Below are 27,036 nucleotides of genomic sequence, written 5' to 3'. Positions count from 1 at the left end.
TTGCTCTTATAAACTTAGAAAGATAACAGAGGTCTTGCATTAGTATGAATTTTCTGAATGGTATGAAATCTGAAACTCAAATGTCTGTCATTATTTTCTAACTTCAGTCTTTAATGATTTGTCACTAATTTGCCAAAAAACACAATTTTATGAAATATGGACCAAAAATGTGATGTAAAAATATAAAATAGCAACACAATACAGCTGGGAACCTGTCAAAGAAGGGATACTTTAATATTAGTACTGCTAACTTGAGCAGCTGACAAAATAAAAGAATCTACATGCATTTCTGAAATAAAAGTAATCTAACTGATTGTTACAGTTATTTCTTAATTATAAACCCTTCATGTTTTCTTCCAAAATTGCTATTTTGCGGAGGGATCATTAGGGGAAGAGCAACATTTTAAGCCAAAATCAGGGACAGTTGAGAGGTTTGTCTATGCCTAATTCTATAAAGCAATTTATTTGCATGTACCTCTCAACCTGTTAATGCAATAAATCTGGACAAGGCCAAATATATTGGGGGAACATATAAACAGTACTAAAAATTGCTCTTGTATAAACTGAGACAGTTGATAGAACAGGTCTTACTTTAGCATGCATTTTTCTGAAGGTTATGAAGTCTGAAACTCAGTGCGTCATTATTTAGTGACTTAATTCCTAAATGATTTGCCAGAAAACCACAAATTTTATGAGGAACAAACCAAAAATAAGAAGCAAAAAATCTATTCATTCTTTGAAAATCTGGACAGTTAGGAGGTATGGTTCAGCTGGGGCTGCGTAAGTTTGCCACCCTCCCCTCTCACAAAACCATGGTCAAATGGAGCCTCCCCCTGCAGCCATTCCAATGATCCATTACTTGGCTATTTCACTCCATTTACCATAAACACTAATGTGCATACTGATTTACTTCTGTGATGATTTGAACTTCATTTGAAAGTTTTATTTTGCATTTTACAGCACAAACACTAAGACATCTGCTAAACAAACTTGGCATTAAAACTTCTCTGCCATTGAAACTCACATTCATTGAAACAACATTGAAACCCACATTCAAAGAAAATACATTTTACCCGTGGCAGATAAAGATTAATTCTGGGCTGTTTTCATATCATAGGCCCCTTGCATATGAAACATACATGTGCTCTTTGATACACCTTCCTATTGCTTTGAACATTTTTCCAGTAAACAATGAAACAAAACGCATGCACCAATGACAAAACTGCCCAATACAGAACATTTCCATCATAAAAGTCTACTCAAACTTCTACACTCCGCTATTATCAGTAAATATGCACAATTCTACAGTCCACCATTATCAGTAAATATGCACAATCTCTGAAGTAGTAAAAAAGTCATCTGAATAATTCCACGTTAAATAAATCTGTAATGCTAGCAATCACCTTTATATTTCATGGTTTCATCGAAAAATAAAGTGTATGATGCCCCTGAGGAATAAATTGCCTAAATTACATTAAAAATAAGCTAGTAATATTGCAATAGGAAATGGATGGCAAACTGATAACAGGCTTATAATTAGTATCTTAACTTTCAGTACGGCAGCATTCACCCCTTATGGGAGTAGAACCAACAACCTTCTGCATCAAAAGCAAGTACACAACCTGTTGTGCTATTAGCAATGCGAGCTGACTTAGCATAATCAGCACTAAACTTCTCTTCCCCTGCAGCTCTCAGCTCCTTGTAAAATCTACTCAATACTCAACTGCATCTCAACTTCGCAGCACAAGAAATCTGGAAAAAGCCAAATTTATTCGGGTGGGTCAAAAGGGCAAAAACCAGGGACACATTAAACATTGCTTGTATAATCTTGGAAAGCTGCTAGAATAAAATGCTGTGTTACCACCATACATTTTACTGCCAAGGTCCCTGTGCAAAAGAGTCAGAACAACATACCACTATGCCAAATCACCTGCTTTGTGAAAGAAAAATGCTGTGTTACCACCATACATTTTACTGCCAAGGTCCCTGTGCAAAACAGTCAGAGCAACATACCACTACTCCAAATCAGCTGCTTTGTGAAAGAGAGGAAGACTGAAACTTAAATGGCTATGATTTAATGAATTCAGTTCTCACCATAAGTGTCAACCTCTTAGCACAAAACACCTGGACAAACCCAGTAATGAGGGAATACAGCCCTCAAACATATTCAGTGAATTCAGTTCTTGCCATAGCTGTCAACCTTAGCCAAAAAACCTGGACATAGCCAATAACAGGGTAATACAGTCCCAAAAATAAGGACAAATTTCAAATAGTCATCTTATAAACTTAGAAAATTGCTATAATAAAAGGTTGTGTTACTATATATTTATTGCTAGAATAAAAAGTTATTTTACTATGTATTTTCTGAAGAATATGAAGTATGAAATTCAAATGCCTGTCAATTTTACTTCGGATGGAACAAAAACAATTTTCAGCAGAGGCCCAGGGAGAAATACTGTAGACACATGTCTTTGTAAAATGGCAGGACACCAGAGCAAATCCACACAAACACAGGGATAAGATGCAGACTCCACACAGAAAGCACCCCAGCCAAGAATCAAACCAGAAAACCTATAGCTGTGAGGCAACAATACTGCCACTGCACCATCAAATATATAAGGAATTAAACATTCAGAAACCTGAAGTCTGAAATGCCTGTCAATTTTATTTAACATTTGTTAATCAGGACAGTCTGACTTGGAACAAAAAAACAATTTTCAGCAGAGGCCCAGGAAGAAATAATGCATACACGTCTTTGTAACATGGGAGGACACAAAAGCAAACCCACACAAACACAGGGAGAAGATACAGACCCCACAAAGATGGCACCCCAGCCAAGAATCAAACCTGATAACCTGCAGCTGTGAGGCAACAGTGCTACCACTGCACCATCCATTATCAAGAATTGCAACATTTACAAACCACAGATAGTATGAGGAACAGATCAGATCAAATATGAGGCAAAAATCTGCAATTTTTTTACAAATGGTGGTGGGTAGGGAATTCAGGTCTTTAACACCTGCATAAAAGGTACAGGGTTCAAGCCTGAGGTATTCCCTACCACACCACCATGAGTCTAACCACCAGTATATTGCACCCGAGGCATTTACACACACACACACACACACACACACACACACACACACACACACACACACACACACACACACACACACACACACACACTTGTAGCAAACCACCATACATCCAAATCCCTGTCCACACACTTACCTGCAGTAGATCTTCCAAATCCCTGTAGCAAACCACCATAAATCCCGAGTAAGCTACGAAACCCATGCAAATCCCCGCCCGTCGCAAGATCTTCCCCTGACGAATTCCAGACTGCTGATGTTGCAGTCCGACCCCGACGCGTTTTCCCAGCGAGTTCCAGGACAGTCTATGCAGTGTAAAACTGCATAGACTTCTGGGAGCTCTGTTCTTCATGTTTCCCAGTCAGGACTGCTGCTGAAACAATCTGCGCATGCTCCAGACTGTCTCAGCTGCAGTCCGGACTAGTGCGCATGTGCGAAAGTCCGCGATTTTATTAATTTTTTTTAATTTTTATTTCTTTATTTTTTCTTTCTTTTACAGTTGAGGGGGCTGCAGTCCGGCAGTCCAATAGCATGGGCCACCCCTGAACATTGGTAGAATTAGTGCACTATTATGTACAAGAACTTAGTGACTCAAGTACGAACAGTGTTTGGTCTCACAGAGGGATTCCATATGGGAGTAAGTGTGCATCAGGGTTCAGCTATGAGCCCACTGCTGCTCATAGTGTTGATGGACTACATCGGAAAACAGGTTGAAGAGAGCAGATCAACAAACTTGCTCCATGCAGACAATGTGGCATTGCAGTTAGATTCTGAGCAAGAACGTCAGTAAAGGATAGTGGAATGGAAAGCAAATCTGAAGGCACATAGGGTGAAATTGAGTACAGATAAGACAGTTGTAATGGCAACAAATAGGGTAAATCAGAAGAAGATGAGAACTTAGATAGAAGGGAAAATAGTGGAACAGGTGAACAGTTTCAGGTATCTGTAAGGTTGGGGAAGGGAAGTCTGAATGAGGAGGTCAAAGCTAGAATCATAGGGGCTCCAGCCAACTGGCACAGAGTGTCAAAGTAGCTTCAAAATAAGTAGCTTCAAAATAAGATGTACAAAGTAGTGGTGGAACCAGTACTACTGTAGGGTACAGAAACCTGGGCAGTAAAGGCAGAGCAATTGAGGAAGCTAGAGGTGATGGAGATACAGTTCTGAGACAGGTGGTAGGATCCACACTGTGGGACTGATGAAGAAATGAGGACATTAGAGCAGAAGCCCAAGTAGCTCCAACTGTAGGGAAGGTGAAAGAGAAAAGATTATGGTGGTTCAGGCACATGTCCAGGAAAGCAGAAGACAATCTGGTGAAGAAGATTTGGGGCAAAGAAGAAATGAGAGGGCATCCAGCAAACAGATGGATAGATTGTGTGAGAGATAAGATCTGTGACAGTCAGGCATGACTTCTGAAGAAGGTAGAAGAGTGGCATGAATCAAAAGAGGTGATGACAGTTGACATGACACTCTGAGCCTATGCAAAAAATGGGAAAAAGGGGTTGATGATGATGATGATTTCGCTGAAAATGGCTTTCAGCGATTTCACTTCACCGTATTGTCATTTGCTGAAGTTTCCTTCAGAGTCAACATGCAACCCTTATGGTGCACTCTCAGTTTAGACAAAGTACAGTAACAAGGGATGTCAGATTACTGGATTCTTCTGATTGATACTTCACCAAGAAAAGGGGATCAGGCATTCGGCTCTATTTTCCCATTCTGGCTGGCTGAACTGGCAACTGGTGATATTGTTACTTTCATGATCCCAGTCACTATCAGCATTGCACATCCACAAGACAAACAGCACCAGAAACTCTAGATCTAAGGACCTGAACTTTGCTGCAACATAAATAGAATCTGCTGGAGGGACTGATATGTGTCTCGGGATCTCGCACTATGGAATAAGCTTATTTGATGAGAAATTGCAAATTCGCCCCCAGTATGGCCCTTATGCCATTGATGGGCAGAGGTCAACAGTAAGCAAATTAATCCCCAACTAGCATATCACCCAATACATAATCCTTAACTACCTGTTTACTACTATATCACACTATATAGGCATCCGAGGAACTCTGGGACAAAACTGGGTTGGGATGCATGGCTAGGCTTGTAAAAACCCTGGTGGTCATTAGCCTAATTTGAACCTATGGAACTATGAACAAACAGATACCTTGCCTTTATGCTAACAAACTAGTCAGAACTTTTACTCACTATTCCAACTGGTGAAAATTGTTCCATTTGCATTATACTGGAGAGCAGGTTAATGTCTATGATGCTTTACTTATTTATTATTTGTTAACCAGATAAATTTGCTTGTCAAAGGACCCTACTCAGTCATCCAGACAAGGCAGATGGATACTTTACATTTGATATAAAACCATATATGCAAAACATTATGCATGTAGAGTATACATTACATTCTGGACTATGAGAAGATATGTAGCATATTTTTGAACAAAACAGAGTACCCACAGAGTAAAGACAACCATATCCACATGATGAAGATACTAAAGCAGTACACCTTGCAGAAACAGATGCGCAAAGTGTTGTGTAGTTACTTCTTATATAAGCAGAAATTGTACTGACATGGTTGACATGTGATTTAACCGCATCATGTTACAAAAGAAGAAATATGACTATTAACACAGTTATATACAGAACAACATTTGAAACTTGAAGCAAAATAAGAAAGGGATTGAGTGTAACTCTATGCAGAAATGTGGTTTAAAAGAGATGGTGATAGAAAGGTGATGTATTTGTCAGTTGCTAGTAGTGGAGATAGTTACATAAGTAGTAGGAGACAATACTACAGTGATAAAAAGGATAGAATACTGTTGAGTAGCATATTGCAAAGTCTGAGGAGATGTGAGTATTTAATTCAGACTATAGGAAAGAGAACATTTAGATGAGTACCAGATAGCTTTCTGAATAATGCAGCCACCTCCACTAGAGTAGAGGAAAAGTTCTGACTATGATCTAGGTGACCTGAGTTAATTCTCAGTTTAGGCACCCAGTGGAGCTGGTGCATGCCAGTTGAGGGTGGAGCAGAGCCAACCATGCACTTGGATGACCCCTCAGAGGAGGGAGCAGCAATGCAAATGCACTGATTGGGAGTAGGCCTTAGGTTTACCAAGCTATAGCCTGGTGGTAACCTTCAAAACAGGTGTGGGTTTCGGCTATTGTATGGATCAAACCTCCATTCACTCACAGACAAGGTTAGGGCCACTACAATCACTTTCATTGTCAGGATGCTGATGAAAGCAGAAAGAATCCTTATGGCTGCCTGCATGCAGGTCCCCTCCAGCCAGCTCTTGTCCTGACACTGGATGGAATTCCTGGTGTCAGGGAATAAATGTGTCCTGTATGACTGGAGGGAAGGCTTGATGGTCATCAGGCAGTGTACAAAAAGCATATAAAAAAGAGCTCTAAAGTGATGAATAGATTTTGAGAAGCTAATAAAAGTAGTAAAGAAAGAAAGACAAATATATACAAGGAAGAGCACCATAATGGCATGCAGAGGGGATGGAATTTTAGCTGGGGAATGATATAAAAAATAAAAATTATACCCAGAGACCTATCAGAGAGTAAGCAGGTGGTAACAGAAATCAGTAGATAGGAATAAAAAAAGTGTTTTCTTCCCTGCCTTTTTCTTATTTGAGATCCTTATGTCTGATCTCACATCTAATGCATTCCTTCACAAAGGTTACTACTCCACCACCACTTCTCTTTTCATTGTCTGTGTTAACTGCCTCCTTAACTGTCCTGCATCTAGTTCCTTCCCCCTTTCTGCCCTTCTCTTCTTACAAAATCTCTCCATTTTTCTGCCTCATCTGCTGTCTGCAGACATTCCTATCCACTTCCCTACTGCTCTCCTTATGGTGCTCTCCCCTTGTAGCCATCACTTGCTCTGTCTCCCTTTAGTCATTTGTCTGCACCTGCATTTCCACCTTGGTTTTCTTCTCCTTGTCCTTCCTTCTTTCCTTCTGTGGCAGCAGTTCTTACTTTCTCACGTCACCCTGTTCTGCTCCTGTTCCACTCTGATTGTCTTTGTTCATTTGATAACTTCTAAACCTACTATCTTCAGCTCCACTTCCCTTTGCTCCTCTGACAGTCTCTCCTGTGACCTTCTGTTCTAGCCTTTCTCCTCTCCATCTTTTCTTTCCCCACTGTGTCTGCTGTCCTCTTCCTGCTGCTTCTTCCTCTCCAGTCCTCTTCTTTTTCATTGACTAACCATACTATTACCTCCTGTAACTCCATATTCTCCCATGAAGCTGTACCACTGTCTTGCAGATCAGACATCATCTGCTACTCAAAGCTTCCTTAGCCAAACAGCTGCTCATATCCTGACCACATTAAAAATGTCACTACCACCTTTCTTGTTAACACTATTCAGCAGGCAGTACCCATCTTTACCTTTCATTCTCTAAGGAACATGTTTTGGCCCTGGAAACAGCAAAATGTACCACAGATGTTATCTTCAACTGGAATAGTAGTAGTTATTTGAAATTCAGTCTAAATAAAATAAAGGCTATGACCGTACATGCAATCTTTGGGTCCTTCTCTCAGTGTTATGTTTGGTGCAAGAAAGCTGGAGTTTATACTTTGAGTTTGTAATTTTTGGATGATGAAAGTAGGGGACTAAAAGTCAGCTGTTTAGCTTTTTTTGTTCTTGTTTTTTTCCCCTAAGAAACATAGCCCAAATGAAGCACTTGATTCAAATATGATGGCCTTTTCTGAGCTTGTTCATGCATTGATCTGTTTAAGCTTGATCTGCTGAAATCACCACTATCTTTGGCTTGATAGTGCAGGTGAAGCAGAATGTGGCTACTCATTTACTTATTTTATTTATTTAGTTAGTTTACTGGGGTAGAACACTGATCACAGTAGAACCACTTGCAGGCATTGCGTGGCGTATTTGTTAAACATAATTTATTTATTTATAAAACATTGATCACACTAATATGCTGATCCAAGTTGGACCTACTACAGACACTGACTGGCTGCAAGGCACAAATGCTAAACATCATAAAAATAAGTGATGGTGACCACAGAAACCGACAGAAATATTATGTTGGAACTAGTATCAGGATGAATGTTACAGTTCAAGATAATGAGATTCAAGCAAGCAGTAAGGTTACAGCAATATGTAACTACAATACAAGTTATTGAAATATGCACATATTTCCCTAAATAGATTAAAATCATGTGATCAAATTTATTCAGTTACTGTAAGCCTACAATTAATACATGTTAACTTATAAAGTGAAAAAATCTTTAAAAAAATGCCATATCATAAAATAAAGTTAATAAAATGTATACTTTTAAAAAAAATTTCTAAGGAATAATTAGTACTTAAATATGCTATGTTTACTATTTTTTAGTTCTGATGAAATCCTACAGGATGAAAGCGCTCAACCGTTTTTTATTAAAAAACTCCTATTATTTTACTATTTGGCTCCTGTGGTGTGGGTTTGTCAGTCAGCCCATATTTGCTTGGTTGTGGTTGTTTGGCTGATTTGCTTATTTTTTTTTTTCTTGTTACTTGCTTTTGGCCTGAAGAGTTTCACTTCAATTTAAGCATGGAATGTCTTCTGGGAAGGTAGGAGGTGTGTAAGAAAAAGGATGCACTTGGAGTATTTGAGTAATGGATGAATCGCTGAAGCACTGGGAACTGTATTAGTTGTCAGCAAAATTTAGCCTCAAATATTTCTTAGATAATGGCAAGGAAATCTAAAGTTTTTGTTTCTTTGAAAAAGCATGCTGATTAGGATGAGTCAGGTTCTGAGTGGGGTCTAAGATTGTTTGAGTGTGTGTGTGTGTGTGTGTGTGTGTGTGTGTGTGTGTGTGTGTGTGTGTGTGTGTGCGTGTGTGTGTGTGTGTGTGTGTGTGTGCGTGTGCGTGCGTGCGTGTGTGTGCGTGCGTGCGTCTGTGTGCATGTGTATATGTGAATGTATGTGGTAGCTAGCTTGCTAGACAAATCTGGGCAGATTTGCATTTTCAGAAATTTATACAGGAATGACCCAAGTAGAACAGCTCATTTCTTGTTTGTAGTCAGTTTGCATTTTTTCAGGACTGAGCAGTTCTACTCATTTCATGCTGCCTGAGTGATAAATCTATGGTTTTGATTATCAGCAGATTGGATATGGATTAGAAGCTGTTTTAGGTGAATGTGATAAGGGAAAGCAATACTCTTTTTGAGCTCATAAATTTCCTTTCCCTGTGGTATTTTTGCCAGCAAGGTAGATGAAGCAATACATCTTCTAGGACCAAAACCTGTAATGCAAGACATTTGAAGGTGGTAGTACTTTTTAGTTGTTATCTTCTGAGATCTATGGCAGTCTATTCCCTAAGAAAAAGTTTTAGCCTACATTTAAACCCAAAGAGGATTTCTTTTTGTTGGGAGTTAATCAGTAGACTGTTTTGCTGGACAGTGTTGACAGTTTGTAAAGGTCAATTTTGAACAGCTTTTGATTAGAGTGAGAGGATGGCAGGACAGATGAACATATTTGTGTATGCTAACAGGTTAGTAGTGAGAAGTTTAAGTAGAGAAGCAGCAGATCTAAAACCAGTCTTTGGTGAATTTTTCAGGTAAGTGGGAAAACAGATGAGAGGCAGTATCCTTTTGTACATTAAACAATCTCTTTCACAGAAAGTTTTAATAGCAGGTCACTACCTCATTGTTAAACTCAAAATTGCAAGGTGTAGGGACATTTTTACTATTTGTTGACTAGCAAGGTTAAAAGCTTAGTGAAATCAATGAAGGTAGTAACTGTCAAACATTTTCTAGTGCTTTGGAGGATATCATCCATGATGGGCCAGATGGCCTGTCCAGAAACCATGCTAATATCTGGGCAGTACACCACATCTATGCATATAGCCATAGGTTTAAGGTTGGCTGAGTTTTTGAGATTTTGAAGAATTTTTTCTAATGATAGAAGGAAAGACATGGGTTTGAAGTTAGAGCAGTAGATGGAGGATTGGAACTTTGAAAATAATTCAAACAATTTCTGTTTTCCGGATGTCTGGGGGTGTGTGTTTTGGTTGAATGAGAGACTATGCTTAATGAGTAGGTAGAGAGAGACCATTAGATCCTGATAGACCATTAGGAGGAAAGTATTCTATGAGCTTTATAGTTTCTTGAAGAATACTTTTTTAAATTGATAGCTTTGACCTTCATCTCAATAGAATCAAGTCCCCCCGCACCAGTCTTAAAAACAAGCAACACAACACCTAATTCCCTAAACACACATATCTTTTTATATTCTCAATATCTGCAAACCTTTGGAGCACTTTATGTAGATGTATAGCTAAATTCTTATGGAGTCTGCTCCAATGAAAGTATCACCAAAATTAGGCAGTACTTGGAGGGGGGGCAGCTCTGTGGCACACAGCGATAAGCCACAGCTAACCAGAGTTTGATTAGTGTCTTGGGTACTTTTTGGAACTGGCTGATGAGGATGGGAGTTTGTGGCCACTGCCAGCTGACCCATCCTTGTGGGGGGAGGGAGATGTCTCTGGCTCACCATAAGAGTAAAACCTAGAGGAAGCACTAAATGATACACCTAGGTGAGTATGAGCATGCCATGCAGATACTGTCAAAGTGCAGATACATTAGAATCCAAGGGCAAGTTGTCATGTGGAAACATGCTTCCCCTCTGGATACAGTAATAGAATAGATGGCTAGGGGAAGAAGTGTTCCCACAGGCATAGGGTAAGCCTGTCCCCAGGACCAGCAAGCTGGTCCACTCCCTTCCACATGACTTTCATAAGAGAATGAGGGAATGATTTGGACTCCTTGGTAGGGACAAATGAGCCATAGGGCTCTCACCTATCCCAGAAATGCCTGGTTCCTATTTTGAGAAGATCCTAGGTCTGATACAAACTCTATTCTACAAGTAAGTAGCTTTAAAGGCACCCTTATGTGAGATAATTGAATGTGCCATTGGCTGCAGCATCCATTGGCAAGTGTTAATAAGTGTCTGCCGGATCCAATCTTGCACATATTTTTTCCTTTTGCCAAGGGAATAAGTAGCTTTATTTACAGCAGGGATTTACAGTGTGCTCCTCTAATAGTCTGTTTATTGACTATGTTTAGTAAGTACACAACTTCACTTCCCCATTTAATTTCAGGAAAGGAAGTATAAGTGTGCCCTCCCCCAAGAGGATGTGCTACAGGAACTAATGTTGTTCCACCAAGCAGTTCATCTCTGCTCTATTTTTGGGTGGAAGGTATATGCAGCAGGTCTTGGTTTCAGACATGTTGCTGCTATGTCAGGTTCCATGGGAATGATACAGGTGCTCCTCTGAACCTGCCTAAGGCCTCCTCAAAAAGATCCTTGACAACAACATTCAATGACTTTTTTTTTGAGACTGTGCACTCCTGATAGTTAAATACCCAGAGTTCAAACCATGTACCTATAATAATCAGGAACAATTAGTAATGATAAAATACAATTTACACTGTCTTTCCTATAATGGGCCTAGACAGAGCATGTACCCAATACCTTAATATCTTTTTTTATCAAAGTCTGCAATCTAATCATTGCATGGTATAACAGATGGGGCATTCACCAGCCACAAAGTATGAAATGCTTGTTCAGAAACTGAGGAATGCTCACATCCTGAATCCACATCCATCCTGCATTGAATATCATCCAACATCACATTGGTATATGGCTTAAATCTGGTTGCCACAGTGTCCATATTATAACTTCTGCTGAATAAATACTTGCATCTGGCTTACCCTGATGCACTGGTGTGCTCTTTTATACTGTGAGAAGAATTAATCTTTACTAGCTTATCACGTCTCAGATGTCATCTCTAGTGTTACACCTTCACCAGATAGGTACTTACTAGGCTATTGATCTGTGGGGGTCTTAAAAAGCCTAGCCTTATATTCCCATGGTAGTTTTTAGTCCTTATATTTTGTAATACAGATATCTACAGATGGGTTGAACATTTACATATACTGAGGTAATTAAATGTTTCCCCTATCCATGAGGGCCAGTGTTGCTAAACTAAGGTGAATTTATGGATACCCATCCATTTATCAAAATTACTTTTACAAAGAGTAAGAGAAATACTTTGTTTTTTGTGTAGTGGAAGATGGCTCCATACAAGCTGTATTCTCTGTGTTACAAACTAGTCCCTCCAGTATGTTCTGTTAATTTTGCAAAAAAGGATGACATCTCTTGAGTGGTAGCTTATGAGAATGGACTGGACTTTCAAATGTGCAATATGTCTGATAGACTAGGGTCTGCTCAGGCTCTATATGCAAGGCAGAGGTCACCATTCAACTGTCTGCATGATACTGAGAAGAGAGACAAGGCTTTGAGTCACTCAACATAGTTTTTATGATTTAGGCCCTTGATGTTTTAGTGAGAAAATGTTGTGGTCATTCATGTTGTGATAAGAGTTTGGACAGACTCATATCATAAGGGTCATTATACTCAATAATTGCCCTATTTGTGTGCTTAATATATTGGGTTAATTATGTCCCTGGATCTGGGAATCATACCCTTAGATATAAGGTGTGCAATGAAAAAGGACTTTCATACAATACTGAATATGTGATAATCAAAGGACAGTTCACTGTCGACACAGTTTCCCAGATCCCTGACTATGGGATCAATTTTCAGGGGTGTGCTGTCAGCAAGGGGAGTCATGCTTGCCAAAAGATATGATTGTACACATCTTAGCATTTAGTTTCAGTCCATGGTTTTGACACCAGCTATTTGATAGGAAGAGACAATCTTGAAGGAGCCTGGTATCCTCAGGAGAGTTTATGATGGCACCAAGGTTGCAGTCATTTGCAAACCTGGTCAGCCATAAACCCTGAACATTTGCTTTTCCCTCTGAGAAATAAATACCAAGGAGGTGTGGCCCAAGAACTGAACCCTGGGGTACTCCACTAGTGCCAGAGATTTTGGAGGAGGTAAAGATACCCACCTCTACTTCATGGATTCTATTTGAGAGCCAGTTTGTTACACAGTGAGTTACATAGGGGTTAACATTTAGCTGGGAGAGTTTATCTTTGATGCCTGGGTATGGGATGGTGTCAAATGACTTTGCAAGGTCAAACATGCAGCGTACACTGGTTTACCCTCATCCATTGCTTCAGTGACTTCAAAGAAGTAAAATAGATTCATCAGACAGGACCTGTCCTTAATGAATCTGAACTGGGAATGGATCAAGAGTCTGTAGGTTACCTTTATACCTATTTATTAGTTTCATAATGATCCTTTCCATAGCTTTACAAATGAGACTGATCAGATTTATGGGTCTATAATTATCTGTTGTAGCCCCACCTTTATACAAGTGAATGACTGTTGCTGTCCTCCATTCCTCTAGTGCAAAGTCTGTTTTGACTCTAATGCTAAATAGCCTCTGTAGGAGGTCTGCTGAATCATGTTTCAGACTAACCAGAAGGTAGCCTGGTATGTTATCCGGCCCCATGGATGTAGTGTCCTTGGTCTTGGATAGTGCCTTGAGAACTTGCTCTTGGGAGGTTTGAGGGAGGTGTAGATGTGGGTATTTGCTCTGTAAATACTAGAGGGGGTGAAGTTAGGGCTGAATTTGTCCATTAGTAGGTTTGCCATGTCCTCTGGGTCCCAGTACGTGATATGCAGTACAGTGCTGGCTAGTGTTTCTGAGATTTCTAACATAGTTTTAGAAGGCTTTGTGGTTATCTTTTGCCTGGGTTGCTATTTTTAGCTCATATCTAGCTTTGATCAGGATCTGAGTTCCTTGTTTTGTTTAGCAAAAGTATTTTGGGCTTCTTAAGAGTTAGATATAGTTTGCATGCAGAGATGTTTTCTTTTACTATAAAGTTTGTTTATATTAGGGTTCTATCACAGTGGTTTATTTTAGTGTTTAAGTTTGTATTGGTTTCTGAGGAGGACAGATGCATGTATGCAACTATGTGCATGTGCACAGAATTTGCCAGTAAAGGACTCCATGTAGGCTATGGTATCTTTGAGGTTGAATGGACCTTTGACTTTATGCACGTCATCACTCATTTTTAGTAGATGTAGCTTTTGCACAGTTTCTGAATACTGAGGTATTGGAGGATGCTTCAGGCTTAGGTCTTATGGTGAATGTGACTGACTTGTGGTCTGATTCTACCAGGGAGGAAGTTACAGTTGGTAGGGAGCAGAGCTGCCCCATATTGGTTAAGATCAAGTCAATGATTTCATTACTTCTGGCTGGAGTGTGGTCTAACTACCGAGTTTGTAGTGATGAAGTCCATAAATCTATGAGAATGCATAGGTGAAGAAGTACAAGTCTCACAATTTATGGAGGGGTAGTTTAAGTCTCCTAGGACAATGCTATTTGGCTTACTACCTAGGGACTCCATACTGGATAGGTGGGCGGCATGGACTGAGGAGGACGTAGAGGTGGTCCTATAGTTAGCTACGATATGATAAAGGGTTCTGTTTATAGTAAGTTGAATGTGAAGAAGTTCTAGTTCATTATATTACCTGAGTCAGGAGGTGAGATGTTCTTTAGGTATATAGGGACACATCCACCTTTAGTGCCTTCATCTAATGCACCGGGCTTGTACAAAAGATAAGCATTAAAGTTCTGCACTGATGAAGTGCTTTCACTGGTCTTTGAACCAGGTCTCTTTGACAATGCATATATGACTGTTTTGCAAGGTGGGTAGTGCTTGTAAAATGGGGAGTTTTTTTTTAAGGCTCCTAGCATTGAGCAACAAAATCTTTATGTTGCCCATATTCTGTTTTGTTATGTTGGGGGCTTTAAAAAACTGACATTAACTAAAAAAGGCACTATGGGGATAGACAAGGTTTTAGCTAATATAGTGAAGCCTTGGGGGAGAGGTATAGGCCATCCGTTGCAGAGCAGATTGGACTATCCACCATCTCCTCCCAGGCTCATAAATATATATATTCATCCTCCTTTGAACGACACCAGAAGCAAAGATAATTGTTGAAGTAAATAAACTTTTGTTCATATTGGGGCATCATTCTTGTTGATGGTAGTATACTTAAAAGGTTAGAGTCTTACCTGTCTCAGACACGTATTATAAGAGCTTCATTATGACTCTCTTCTTAAAGTCCAGGGAAGTGTGTCTCAAGCATACCTGTCAACCGTACCAAATTTCTCGGTTTTTACCAGTTTAGAGGTCCAAATAATGGGGTGGCATGATTCCCGAGTGGCACCCCTTAATTTCCAATTTTCCCAGCTTTTTTTTTTTTTAATCTTGTTTTTCGCGGTTTCACCTGACTTCATCATGTGCATGATGATGTCAGCACTGTGAACAGCCTGTTGGAATCGGGCATGACTCCTAGGGTACATGCGAGCATTTCCGGCTGCTCCAGGACTTTTTCATATACGAGCAATGTAATTCAATGTATGGATGTATGGTGCAAATAAAGTAGTTGTGTGCATTAAACTATGGTTTTTCCAGGAGGGGAAGGTGTGTGTGTGTGTGTGTGTGTGTGTGTGTGTGTGTGTGTGTGTGTGTGTGTTTTCACAGAAATGTCAAATCCTGAAAAGACCTCTTGTCTCCTATGTTTGAAGTAAAACAGTGAATGCTATTGCTAATCAAACTATGAAAACATACATTGGTGGCTGTTAATACATGCAAAACATAGTATAGTTTGAGTAAGCCTTGTTCTGCCTTACTTGGTTAATCTTATGCAGTATTTGTATATATAAATATAAAGCACAAACACACAAATCACCATTTCTGTACATTTTATGATGAATGTAGTGCTAGTGATCTAAAACTCATATGGGGTAAAACTTGGATGAGGTATTACTTTCACTGATGTATAAAAACTCATGTCAGACAGTTTCTGCTATGCATAACCATGTGCTGAACAGTCCTGCTCTGAATGCATGCCATTAACTGTGTTTACACAATGACACTCTGAATCTTGTCACACTGCCCTTTTGTCATTTGAAAATCACTTCTGTACAAGGTTACCACTCTCATGATATACAAGGTGCAGTCTGCAATGACCTTTTGTCTTGTACATGTTTCTCATAAATTCTGGTTTTTAGGGGCTCATGCAGAAGGAACTTACAGTTAAAGTATGCAATGAGGAGTTGATGAAATCTAAACTTAATCCAAAAGGTTTTGCAGCCCATATGCTACATTTTCTCCCTATTATTTGTTTATGAGGAATAATGCTCTGTAGCTGTGGAAGGCACACACAAAACTAAGCACGGCCTAGTACACACTTGCATACATAAACAACTCATTCACACAATTGCAGTATGCCTACAAAGAGTTTTTCAAATTGTGGATAGTATTACACTTATAATTTTAACTGAACTAATTCATAATCATAACTACATACATAACATTCAATAAATATTAATTTCCATGCTATAAAGTCAGGTGCTTCTGCTGAATAAATGACCTACAATAGCAATTGCTATTTAAGTCATACTGATAGAGTATTTTAGCTTAAATGAAACTTAGAAAGGATTTTCTGTGTTAAATAATAAGTGGTTAATTGTCTGCATCAGGAACATATATATATATATATATATCCTCCTTAGCTTTTTTTCCTGTTGCACTGAATTAGTCATCTGAGGAGAAGACGTCTCTCTAAATTCTTATCATTAATGCTGCCACTTAACGCATGAAGTTATTATTATATTGTTTTGCATAATCTTGACAACTTAATCATTGTTGTGGTTTTAAAAAAATTGACAGTTTTAAATACCCGTAGGAAACTCGCGTAGTCTGATTTGCTATTTCTTGGGTAATTTATTAGATTCTTGATGGCACCCGCCTCTCTAATTGAGCAGAATGTTGTTTCCTTTTGTTAGCTTTTGCTGCATAAAGAATCAAATGTTATTTGCAGGTAATGAAAGTACTCAAACAAATGAAAAAGGCAAGAGTTGGCAAATCCACTCAACTATTTTAATATTAGCGCTTTCGTCTGTCCAAGTCAAACAAACTTCTTCAGATGAATAATGAAAGGAAATTACATCCATTAAATAAAAAATACTTATGACATCACTGATGGATTTAAAACCATGGAATATATTGAATACATTTAAATGAGCTGTAATGGCAGGGATGATAGAGGATCTCCTTGTTACCAATTGTTGATACAGAATACCTTCCAACAGCATTTCTGACTAAATAATTAATGTAAGGTAGACATTGATGTTGCCAAAGAACATTTCTTTTCAAAAATTACAGTACCTTTATAGCCAAGATGTTTAACCAGGAACTTGAGAAAAAGCCATATTACTACTACAAGGAAAATATCTTGCACCATGGTCTGAGATGTCGTACCTAGAAAGTTATTAAAGTCCAGGAAGAGAAATTAGTTCTAACAATAGCAACTGAAGCAATAAGTAACAATAATAAATAAATATAATATAGTTAAGTAGTCATAATAAAATAAAAATTCATTCAAATGAATGTAAATCTATTGCTTTGGAGTTGGTGTGTTGCACACATTTTTAAATAACATTGCATTTCAAACACCAAAGGTGTAATGGTGATGTGAGTATCAATACAATTTTCAGAATGCCTTTTACCAGTTGATGTTATCATTAACTTTACTAAGATAGAAATATTTAAATATGAAGTATTTGGGGTGACATTATTGCAACATGTCTCTATAACTTACTATTAACTCTATGTCCTAGTATAGTTAATGGTAGATCAAGTCAGTGAAAGGCATTCAGATCCACCTGGCGTGCAATGGATCAAGCATCAACATCAAGCTTTGAATAGCTATGTCTTGAATTCAGAAGTGAGCCTAGACATGAAAGTGAACTGTGCCAATGAAATTTGACATATACAGTTTATTAGCACTTCAGTGTGGGACTATGTACTTTAACTGCTTGAGACAAAACTGCCTTTTTACACAGGTATGCAGAAAGACAGTTTATGTAACTGACCTCATGACCTCATGTCTTATGTTGTATAACTATGCAAGCTGTGCAGCAATATACCAATCTAATCCTTTGCGATTTATTCTATAGCAACAATCACTGTTGTAGTAAGGAACAGCAAAAGAAAAATGAGAAGAGCAAAATGCTGGGAAATTAATGTAACCAGTGATTTTGCAATTGCAAATGTAATTTGCCAGTTTGTACACTACTAATCTTAAGATATTACACAGAAAGAAATGCAGAGTTCATGATGAAGACAGAAGAAGGTTAACATTTCACCCATCACTGTAATGTACAAGGAAGCAAGTTAGGATACTTGATTGTACATTATTGCGGTCATTTTAACATTGCTTTGAGCATACTGCCTTTGATTAAGTTCACTCTTTGACTGTGGTCCAAAGTGAAGGCAGTGATGTCATAGGTTCATAGGTGTATACTGCGCTAATGACCCTGCAGCCAATATAAGCCTAGCCCAAGAAGATTCCCTTGTATCATACTGCCCAAAGTTAGTTCCCAGTGCCCTGTCAAGCAAAAGCTACTTCTGGATTGTTATTTGCTGTGGATACTTTTGTATGCCTAACCTGCCAGCAGCCATCCTTTCAATAGAGAAACCATCCTTTTTAAAGGAGAACTCCTCCCAAATGTCAAGTTTTTCTTTCCAAAAAGTGATTTTTCTTCTCTGTAATCCAACACTAAATATGTCACAAGCAGAAAAAGTATACTTTCATAATTATTCCATTTGTTTTATGTCTGAACTTATTTCTATTTGCCTTTCTTTCCTGGTTTTGTCACATCAACTATTACGTCATGAAGGCTACTAAGAGTGTCAGAGTAATTAGGTTAGGTCACTTATTCCAACTACATAGCTATTAAGAAAACAATGGCTCTTAAACATTGGAATTAAAATGTGCCTTATCAATCACAGATGGCCAGCATCACACCTCAGATAAACAGTGTAGACATTCAAGCTTAGTTTTCAGCTGCAAATTAGCAAGAAAACACAATTCACACTTATTTTATTGTAAATTAGTTGTCCTTCCCTTTAATCAAATTCATCATGCTCTTCCAGGTTTCTGTCAGTATTTCATTTTGTATTTTTTCTATACTGCATTTTCTGTTAAACTGCATGTTTCCTCAGGTGTGCTGTTACAATTGTTACAGTATTTTTGCATTGCATGCAGTACTTTTTTTAGACAAGTCAGTGAGTTGGAGAATGAAGATTTAACATCAATGACTTGAATTATAGCTACAGTATTAAAACTCTAACTACAACTCAGATCACCAGCTGTTGAATGTAATATAATAACTAGAGCTTTTTGTACAAATCAACAAAAGAGTATCTTTGATAAGTCAGGTTATTTGATCTGAATAATATTAATCAAATAAATTCTATGAACTTGAATTCCTCCATGGTAAATAATGCTGTGAATAAATTGCATGACTTTGAAAACATTTGTAAAATTCTTTTGTCTGGATGTAAGAAAACAATAACTAGCAATTTACTGAGGTCTACACCTCCATGGTGGAATACTGTTCACACTAAACTTGAGAAAAAAGGAAGAAATGTATGCTCTGAAAGAGGTTCAAGACAACTGATTTAAAATGGGCCTATAACTTACTTTCCAGAAGGTTAAATACTTCACTGAGATTAGCAAAAAGTAAATTTGAATGTAATTAAGTTAGTAGCCCTTGTTCTAAGAAATTTTAATGTTGCATTAGGTCTAAAAATAATAAGGTTAAATCTTTTGGACCAATTTCCGTTCAAGGTGAAGTACTGAAAGCTGGAGAATCATTGCCAAATTTGCTCAATGAGCACTTCTTGGCAGAAGATGCTATACTGTTTCATGATGTTTCTGATGTTAGAATTTTAATAGAAGACAATTGTATATGCCAATTTTCAACATGACCCTCGTGCAAGCATCGCTAAAACTTATTAGATAGAGTAGTGGATTGGAATCTAATAATATTCCAGGGATTTTCTCTGCATGTTGCAGTAAATATATTTTTACTATCACTCCAATTTTAATAACCTGTTGTATTCTGGCACTGTTCCTGCTAGTTGGAAACTTGCGGATATAATTCCATTTCATAAGGGGGCCCAATTGACAATGTGAATAATTATAGACCTATCAGTCTTACTTCACTGGTGGGGAATGAAGAATTATGTGCTGCCTGTTTGTTGGTTACGTCTTGTTATTTACATTTGCATGCAAGCATACCACAGTATATTAACTCTTAGTACGAACAGCTACTTTTAAATACTGGATTGTACTAAGTACAATAAATACACGGAGGCAAACTGCTTCAGTAAACTGCTTTAGTTAGTACGACATTTCTGTTACATTTGACTTTTGGTTCTACAAACACGCAACACATATGCTGTTAGCTCTCTATAGCAAATTCCCAAAGTCTGTTTAAGCATAGTTACATTTATACCAGAAGATCTGGTATTTTTCCAGAGTCTGATGTAAAACAGTTCTTTCTTTGTATAACAGTTTTTCTTTGTTCTTTTAATTTATGATTTGTCCTTTTAAGCTCTGTGGTCCAAGGTAACTCATTTATCTGAAATGTAGTGTTCTAGCACTATCTGTGTTTCATTTTTATCTTGCTTGATATTTCATTTCTTTACTTCATGGATGTCCTTGTAGCTGCCATCTACGCTGTTATTTTTACAGACTTTGTTTCTCAATAACATACTCCTTTACATGGATGCCAAATTTTAACTATGCTATGCCATCACACTTACTACTACTTATTTTTCAGCATTTTACACTATTTCTAAATTAACCCTTTATATTTCACATCATTCATGCAGCTTTTATTCAAGCTAATAATCATGCTAGCAGTAGTTTGAAAGACAGTATATACTATATAGAACAGAGTATTCTTTCAGTTCCCCATTTTTTTTTATTTGTTTGAGGAATGGACTAAACTTCACTTAAAGAAAAGACTACATTCGTTTCATCAGCATTGCTGTTTACAGTATTTACAACTTTGCTCATATTTACAATCATAACTTGTTGAGTTATTGCAACTCTTTGTAACCTGCAGCATATAAAACAATTTCAAGCTGTCATTATTATTATGACTCCCAAAACTACCAACACAGGATGTATTAACCAATTTAGCAATTTGGTCCCAGATGATGACCATTCTTTAAATATGTCCCACCAATTATGGGCAGTGTCAGCTTCTGTTTCTGTCTTTTACTACGAACACTGGGTTATTTGAAACCACACATACAAACTGTGTTGCCACTTTAACAAACATTTTGAAATTTGAAGGCAATATTGTCCATTTATACTAAATTGTAATCTGTCTATCAAAGATACTTGTAATGACTTAGTAAATAGTAGGATTTTCTTGTGCTTGTAAATGTATAATCTGTGAGATATCTTGTTTTACTAGTTTTCATACCACGGTATTTTAAATCTGCATTTGGTATCTTTAAAACTTGGAAATGTAATATTGAAGTGCAATATTGTCTTTTGGTATTGTTGTCCTGTCATGGTACAAGTGGATGGTACTTTTACCACTTGATCTGCATGAAGTACTGGTTTATTACCCAGAATGGTATTTTAACCCATGGTCCTTTTTCTTGTACATGAACTACAAAATGAACTGGCACCTCACCTAAGTGTCATGTTTAATCATAGCCTCACCTCAGTCTTTGTGCCCACTGAGTGGCGCACAGCTACAGTTATCCCACTCCACAAGGGGGATCCACCTTGGATCCCGGGAACTACCGTCCCATCAGTCTGACGAGCCTGATCTGCAAGGGCATGGAACGCATTATCATGGAACTTATAAACAAAGACATTGGCAATCTTCAAACACTGGACCCCACCCAGTTTGGGTTTGTGAAGGGCCAATCTTGTCTCCTTAACCTGATTGACTTCTTTGAATCAGTCTCCAGAGCTGTGAACGAGGGTAAAGCGGTCCACACAGGCTATCTGGACCTTACCAAGGCCTTCGACACCATCCCCCACTCTGGAATCATGGATAAACTTAGTAAGCTGGGCATAAATCCCTACGTCACTTGATGGGTTGCCAACTGGCTTACTGACAGAACCCAGACTGTAAAAGTAGCCGACTCCAAATCCAGCTCCAGACAAGTGACAAGTGGAGTACCTCAGGGTTCTGTCTTGGGACCACTCTTGTTTGGCATCTACTTCTCTGAAATACAGGCCAACACTAAGGGACTCTGGCTAACAAAGTTCACAGGTGACTGCAAACTGGGAGCCACTACTGAATCCCCAAATGATGTGGATATTCTACAAAAGGGCCTTACAGAAACAGGTGCCTGGTGCCATAGCCATGGGCTCAAGCTTAATGCCAAGAAATGTATAGATGTTATGTGATCCTATCTCGTCTACATTCTGTACTGATGGGCTCGGAGCCGATCCCTCGGCTCCGACTCGGCACGCTATGCTATAGAGCGAGGCCACTTATTGGCTGAGCTATTTCTTATCCCAGGATGCACCACCACTAATCCCCCAGATCTCGTTTACCGCTTACAAGCTAGGACGTGGTCTCAAACTTGGCTGGGCTAAGTACTGTTTTATTCAGGCTTTTCCTGTCAGGAATTTGCTTATTTTGAACCCAAAAGCTGTTTTAACAGCTATTGTTGTGGTACGAGTGTGTTTAAGTAAATCTGTTGAGGAATATGTGTTTTTTCATTAAGGGAAGGTTTCCCGTTTAAGTTAGAGGGGCCTTCCCCTATTTTCTATTACTAGCGTTTTATTTGTGTGTCAAGTACCTGCTTAAGTTAGAGGGTCTTGACCCTCTTTTTTCTGTGTTTTGTGCAAACTAGTACTGAATTGTTTGGTTAACAAAAAAAAAAAAAAAAAAAAACTTTATATTTTAAACTAAAACTTGCTAGTTTTTTGTCTGTATTATTATTAATCTTAGAGGTTTGTTAGCATGTCTAAAGAGCATAGACCCTCTGGGTTTAAAAAGTGCGCGAGGTGTGGTTATAAAATGTCCATAACGGACGACCACTCCTCGTGCGTTTATTGTTTAGGCGCCAAGCACCTACAAGAGTCATGTAGCGTGTGTCACGCCTTTTCATCAAGAGTCCTCCAGGAGAGGAAGAACAAATTAATTCTAAAAGGGTTGATTAAGCCATCCTTCGAGGAGGCTTTATCTTCCTCTTCCTCTCCTTCAAAAAAGAAAAAAGCGTCGGCTCCGACCAGTCTGTCGGAACCGACTGCCAAAACCTAGGCAGGCTTCTCCATTGGCTCCACGGACTTCGGAGCCAAGGGCGGAACGGTCTGCCTCGATGCCTCCAGTCTCGACCCCTCTGGTTTGGAGCCGAGGACTGGGGCATCGAGAGGCGGGTCACCTTCATCGGCTCCACTGATATTGGAGCCGATGAGGGTTGCCGGCGCAGACTCTTCCTTCGGCGAAGTCCTCATCGGCACCGAGGGAAATTGTTTGAGATCTCCCTCGGAACCGATAGTAATAGAATCCATTCGAGCCGGTCCCTAGTCCTATGGAGCCGATGGAGAAATCGGTTCGGACCCGATCGGTGTCATCTAGATCCTCCAAGATGTCTGATTCGGACATCGACAGGGTGCTCCTAAGACTCTTCCAGTCTCCGGTGTTTCAAAAGTTAGTTTCGGCTCCAGCCCATTCGGCTTCGGAGCCGATGGTCCACCCTGCTACTATGGTTCCTCCTCCAACAGCCTCGGCACCATTGGAGCCGGTGCTGGTGGAACCGATGGAGGTTTTAGGGTCGGGCCCGACCCTTACTCCAACTCTGGCTCTTGAGTCGGAGTTCGGTACGCGGACTTCTTTTGTCGGCCCCAGGGGGGACGCTTCGGGACTGATGTTTTTGGTCCCAAGCCTTCCTCTCGGTGCGTCAGCTGCGGGAGTGCCATCTACCGTCGTGGCCACGGAGGTGGGACCCTCCCAGGATTCTGGTGGTCCTGCCTTCAGGGCTATAAGGAGTTCGTTAGCCAAATCATCTTTGGCTACCTCCACGGTCTCCCCAGCTCCTTCCCTGCATACCGAGACTGGGTCTTTGGCAGTCCCCCTGTCCTTAGACAGCGGAGCCCCGGGGCCTGAGGTTACCCCCACTGGGGTTTCCCCCCCTCCTGGAGGTCCTTCTGAAGCTTCTTTGGAGGAACCCCCCAGGAAAAGATCGTGCAAGAGGAAGCACGTTGACTCCCCTGATGAGTCTCTTACATCAGACACTGATCTCGATGATGCAGAGGGGTCCCCTAAGTCGTCCTCAGATGATGTCTCCTTTGCAGACATCCTGGAAGCCCTTAAACAATGAGGCGGCTGGCAATCCAAACCCCCTTCTGCTGATGAGTCGGTGTTCCTTAAGGCCTTCGGGGCTCAGCCCTCTGCCTCCTGGGTGTCTCCGCCCTTCGACGAGCTCTTGGACTTGATCTGTCGAAGGGCGTGGGAACACCCAGACTCCGTGAAACCGGTGCCTGCTCATCCTAATAAGTTCCTCTCAGCACCCCCGGAAAAAGAGTTCCTGACTAAAGGTGTGGCTGTAGATGCTTTGGTGGTGGCATCTGCTACCCAGTAAGATGTAGCAGAGGCTTCGATGTCCGTCCATCCTCCTAATAAGGAGTCTAGGAGCATGGATCGGTACGGTAAGCGCACCCTAAGTTCAGCGGCCTTTACATTAAGGTCCTTGAACTATCTCACGCACTTTACCAGATTTCAGAGGGATCTGATTAAATAACTTTCCGATACCCTCTTGGGTAACCTGTCTGAGGAGCTGGCCCAGACGGTTGGCTCTCAGCTGGCTACACTGTCGTCCATTTCAAACTCGTCCATGAGGCTCATTTCTTATGTGGCCGAAGGGGCGAGTAGAGCGGCAGGTACAGGCATTGCTCTACGGAGACAAGCCTGGCTCCGCCTGTGTCATTTTGCAGAGGCCTTTAAGTCTTCCTTTGCCGACGCCCCCTTTGGTGGGTCCTCCTTGTTTGGACCCAAGGTAAAGGACACACTGACCCGCTGCGAGCAAGAAGGTAAGACTTTGACTGCCGTAGGGGCACGATTTTCCACTCCCTTTCAGCCTTACCCCAAGGCTAAAAGAGGAGGGAAAATGTGGTTCCGTAGATCTCAGAAGTCTTACCCCTCACAGCAGGACGATCCCCCTTCCAGAGGCAGGGAGGGAAATTCTTCTGGAAGACGCCATCCCAGAGGCGGCAGAGGCCCTCGCAACACTGGAGACCGCGAGTCCTTTCGTGGCTCTTCAGCCTTTCACAGTCCCTGAGGGATTGCCCGACTGTGCAGCTCCGGAGCCAGTCGGGGGTCGTTTTTTGAAGCACCTAAAAGCCTGGGAAGGTATCACTCAGGACCGATGGGTGCTTCGAATTATCGCCGGACGTTACACCATCCCTTTCTCTCACTCTCCACCTCAGTCCAAAAAAATCCCGGACCCGCCACCCAGTCAATGGGAAACTGCAGCCTCAGAAGTTTCAAAGCTGCTGCAAAAAGGAGTCATCCAACCGGTCCCCGCAGACCAGATCGGATTAGGGACTTACTCAAGATTCTTTTTGGTGCCAAAAAAGACCGGGGACTTGAGACCCATTTTGGATCTCAGCATTCTAAACCGTTCAGTCAAAAAGTCCAAGTTCCGAATGGTCACCCTACAAACCATTCTCCCATTGCTGGAGAAAGGTGTTTGGATGTGCTCCATAGATCTCAAGGACGCTTATTACCATATCATGGTACATCAAATGTCCAGGAGACATCTGCGCTTCAGCCTAGGAGGCAGTCATTTTCAGTTCCGCGCGCTGCCCTTTGGTCTCACCACAGCCCCCAGGGTGTTCACCAAATGTTTGGCGGTCGTGACTGCTCACCTGAGAAGTCTAGGATTCCAGGTGTTTCCGTATCTAGATGACTGGCTCCTAACTGCCACCTCCAAGCATCTACTATTGCGGAGCCTACAAGCCACTATATCACTGGGCAATTCCCTTGGAATCACCTTCAATTGGCCAAAGTCTGTGTTGCTGCCATCTCAACGCATAAAATTCATAGGGGTAGAGATAGACTCAAACTGAATGCGGGTCTATCTACCTACAGACAGGATACAAACCATATAGGCTCAAGTTCGAGCCTTACTTCACAGATCCAAAGCCCCAGCCAGAATGGTCCTGCAGCTATTGGGATCCATGTCCGCCACGGTTCTTCTAGTTCCCCTGGCAAGGTTGCACATGAGAATTCTCCAGTGGCTTCTTTCAGCTCAGTGGTCCTTTCAGGAACTCCCTCTCAGTCACCTCATATGGATCACGGAAACCTGCAAATGGGACCTTCGCTGGTGGCTAGTGCCCTCCAATTTGGATCAGGGACGACCCTTTGTTCCACCTCCTCCTGCGGCCACTTTGACCACGGATGCCTCCCAGATGGGTGGGGGGGGCATTCCCTGGGCAGGTCAGTCCAAGGCAAATGGCATCCAGAAGAGACCCTACTTCATATCAACATCCTAGAAATGAGGGCGGTGCTTCTGTCCCTTCAAGCCCTTCACGATTACCTCCCTCAGGGCGTAATTGCCGTTCACTCAGACAACATGTCAGTTGTCTGGTACCTGAACAAACAGGGAGGGACCAGATCCTATCCTCTTTGCAGAGAGGCCATGAGAGTTTGGGAATGGGCAGTGTCGACCAAACGCTTTCTAGTGGCTACTCATATTCCGGGCAAGTCCAATGTGATAGCCAACAGACTGAGCAGAACCATCCTCTCTCCTCACAAATGGTCTCTGAACATTACAGTTGCAAATCAGATTTTCAGCAAATGGGGAGTTCCGTGTTGCGACCTCTTCGCGACTCCACTGAATGCGAAGTGCAAAAAGTTCTTCTCCCTCACTCCGGCTCCGGGGAAGAGCCCCATGGACGCACTAGCCCGTCCTTGGCCCACCGGCTTGCTTTATGCCTTCCCCCCAGTTCCTCTGCTTCCCAGGGTGATCCAAAAGGCATCTCTCTTGGGGAGCAAAATGATCTTAGTTGCTCCTTACTGGCCTCGTCAAGTATGGTTCCCCTATCTTTGGAAATATGCTCTGGAAGGTCCATGGTTCCTGGATCAGATCCCAGAC

At 40.6% G+C, this 27,036-nt stretch overlaps 1 protein-coding gene across 1 annotated transcript in view; it reads right to left on the bottom strand.

Moving 5' to 3' along the window:
- Positions 1-27,036, bottom strand: part of LOC122791434 — a 523,655-nt gene that overhangs the window by 323,068 nt on the left and 173,551 nt on the right. The window contains exon 5 of the mRNA XM_044059176.1: positions 17,278-17,370. Coding sequence (XP_043915111.1) covers positions 17,278-17,370 — 93 coding nt within the window. The remainder of the gene's footprint in view (positions 1-17,277; positions 17,371-27,036) is intronic.

The sequence above is a fragment of the Protopterus annectens genome, chromosome 17.part0 (genome assembly GCF_019279795.1).
Source record: "Protopterus annectens isolate FY-2018-M chromosome 17.part0, PAN1.0, whole genome shotgun sequence".
Lineage (NCBI taxonomy): Eukaryota > Metazoa > Chordata > Ceratodontiformes > Protopteridae > Protopterus > Protopterus annectens.
Note: the sequence above shows the minus strand (reverse complement) of the source record. Positions and strands in the feature narration are given on the sequence as shown.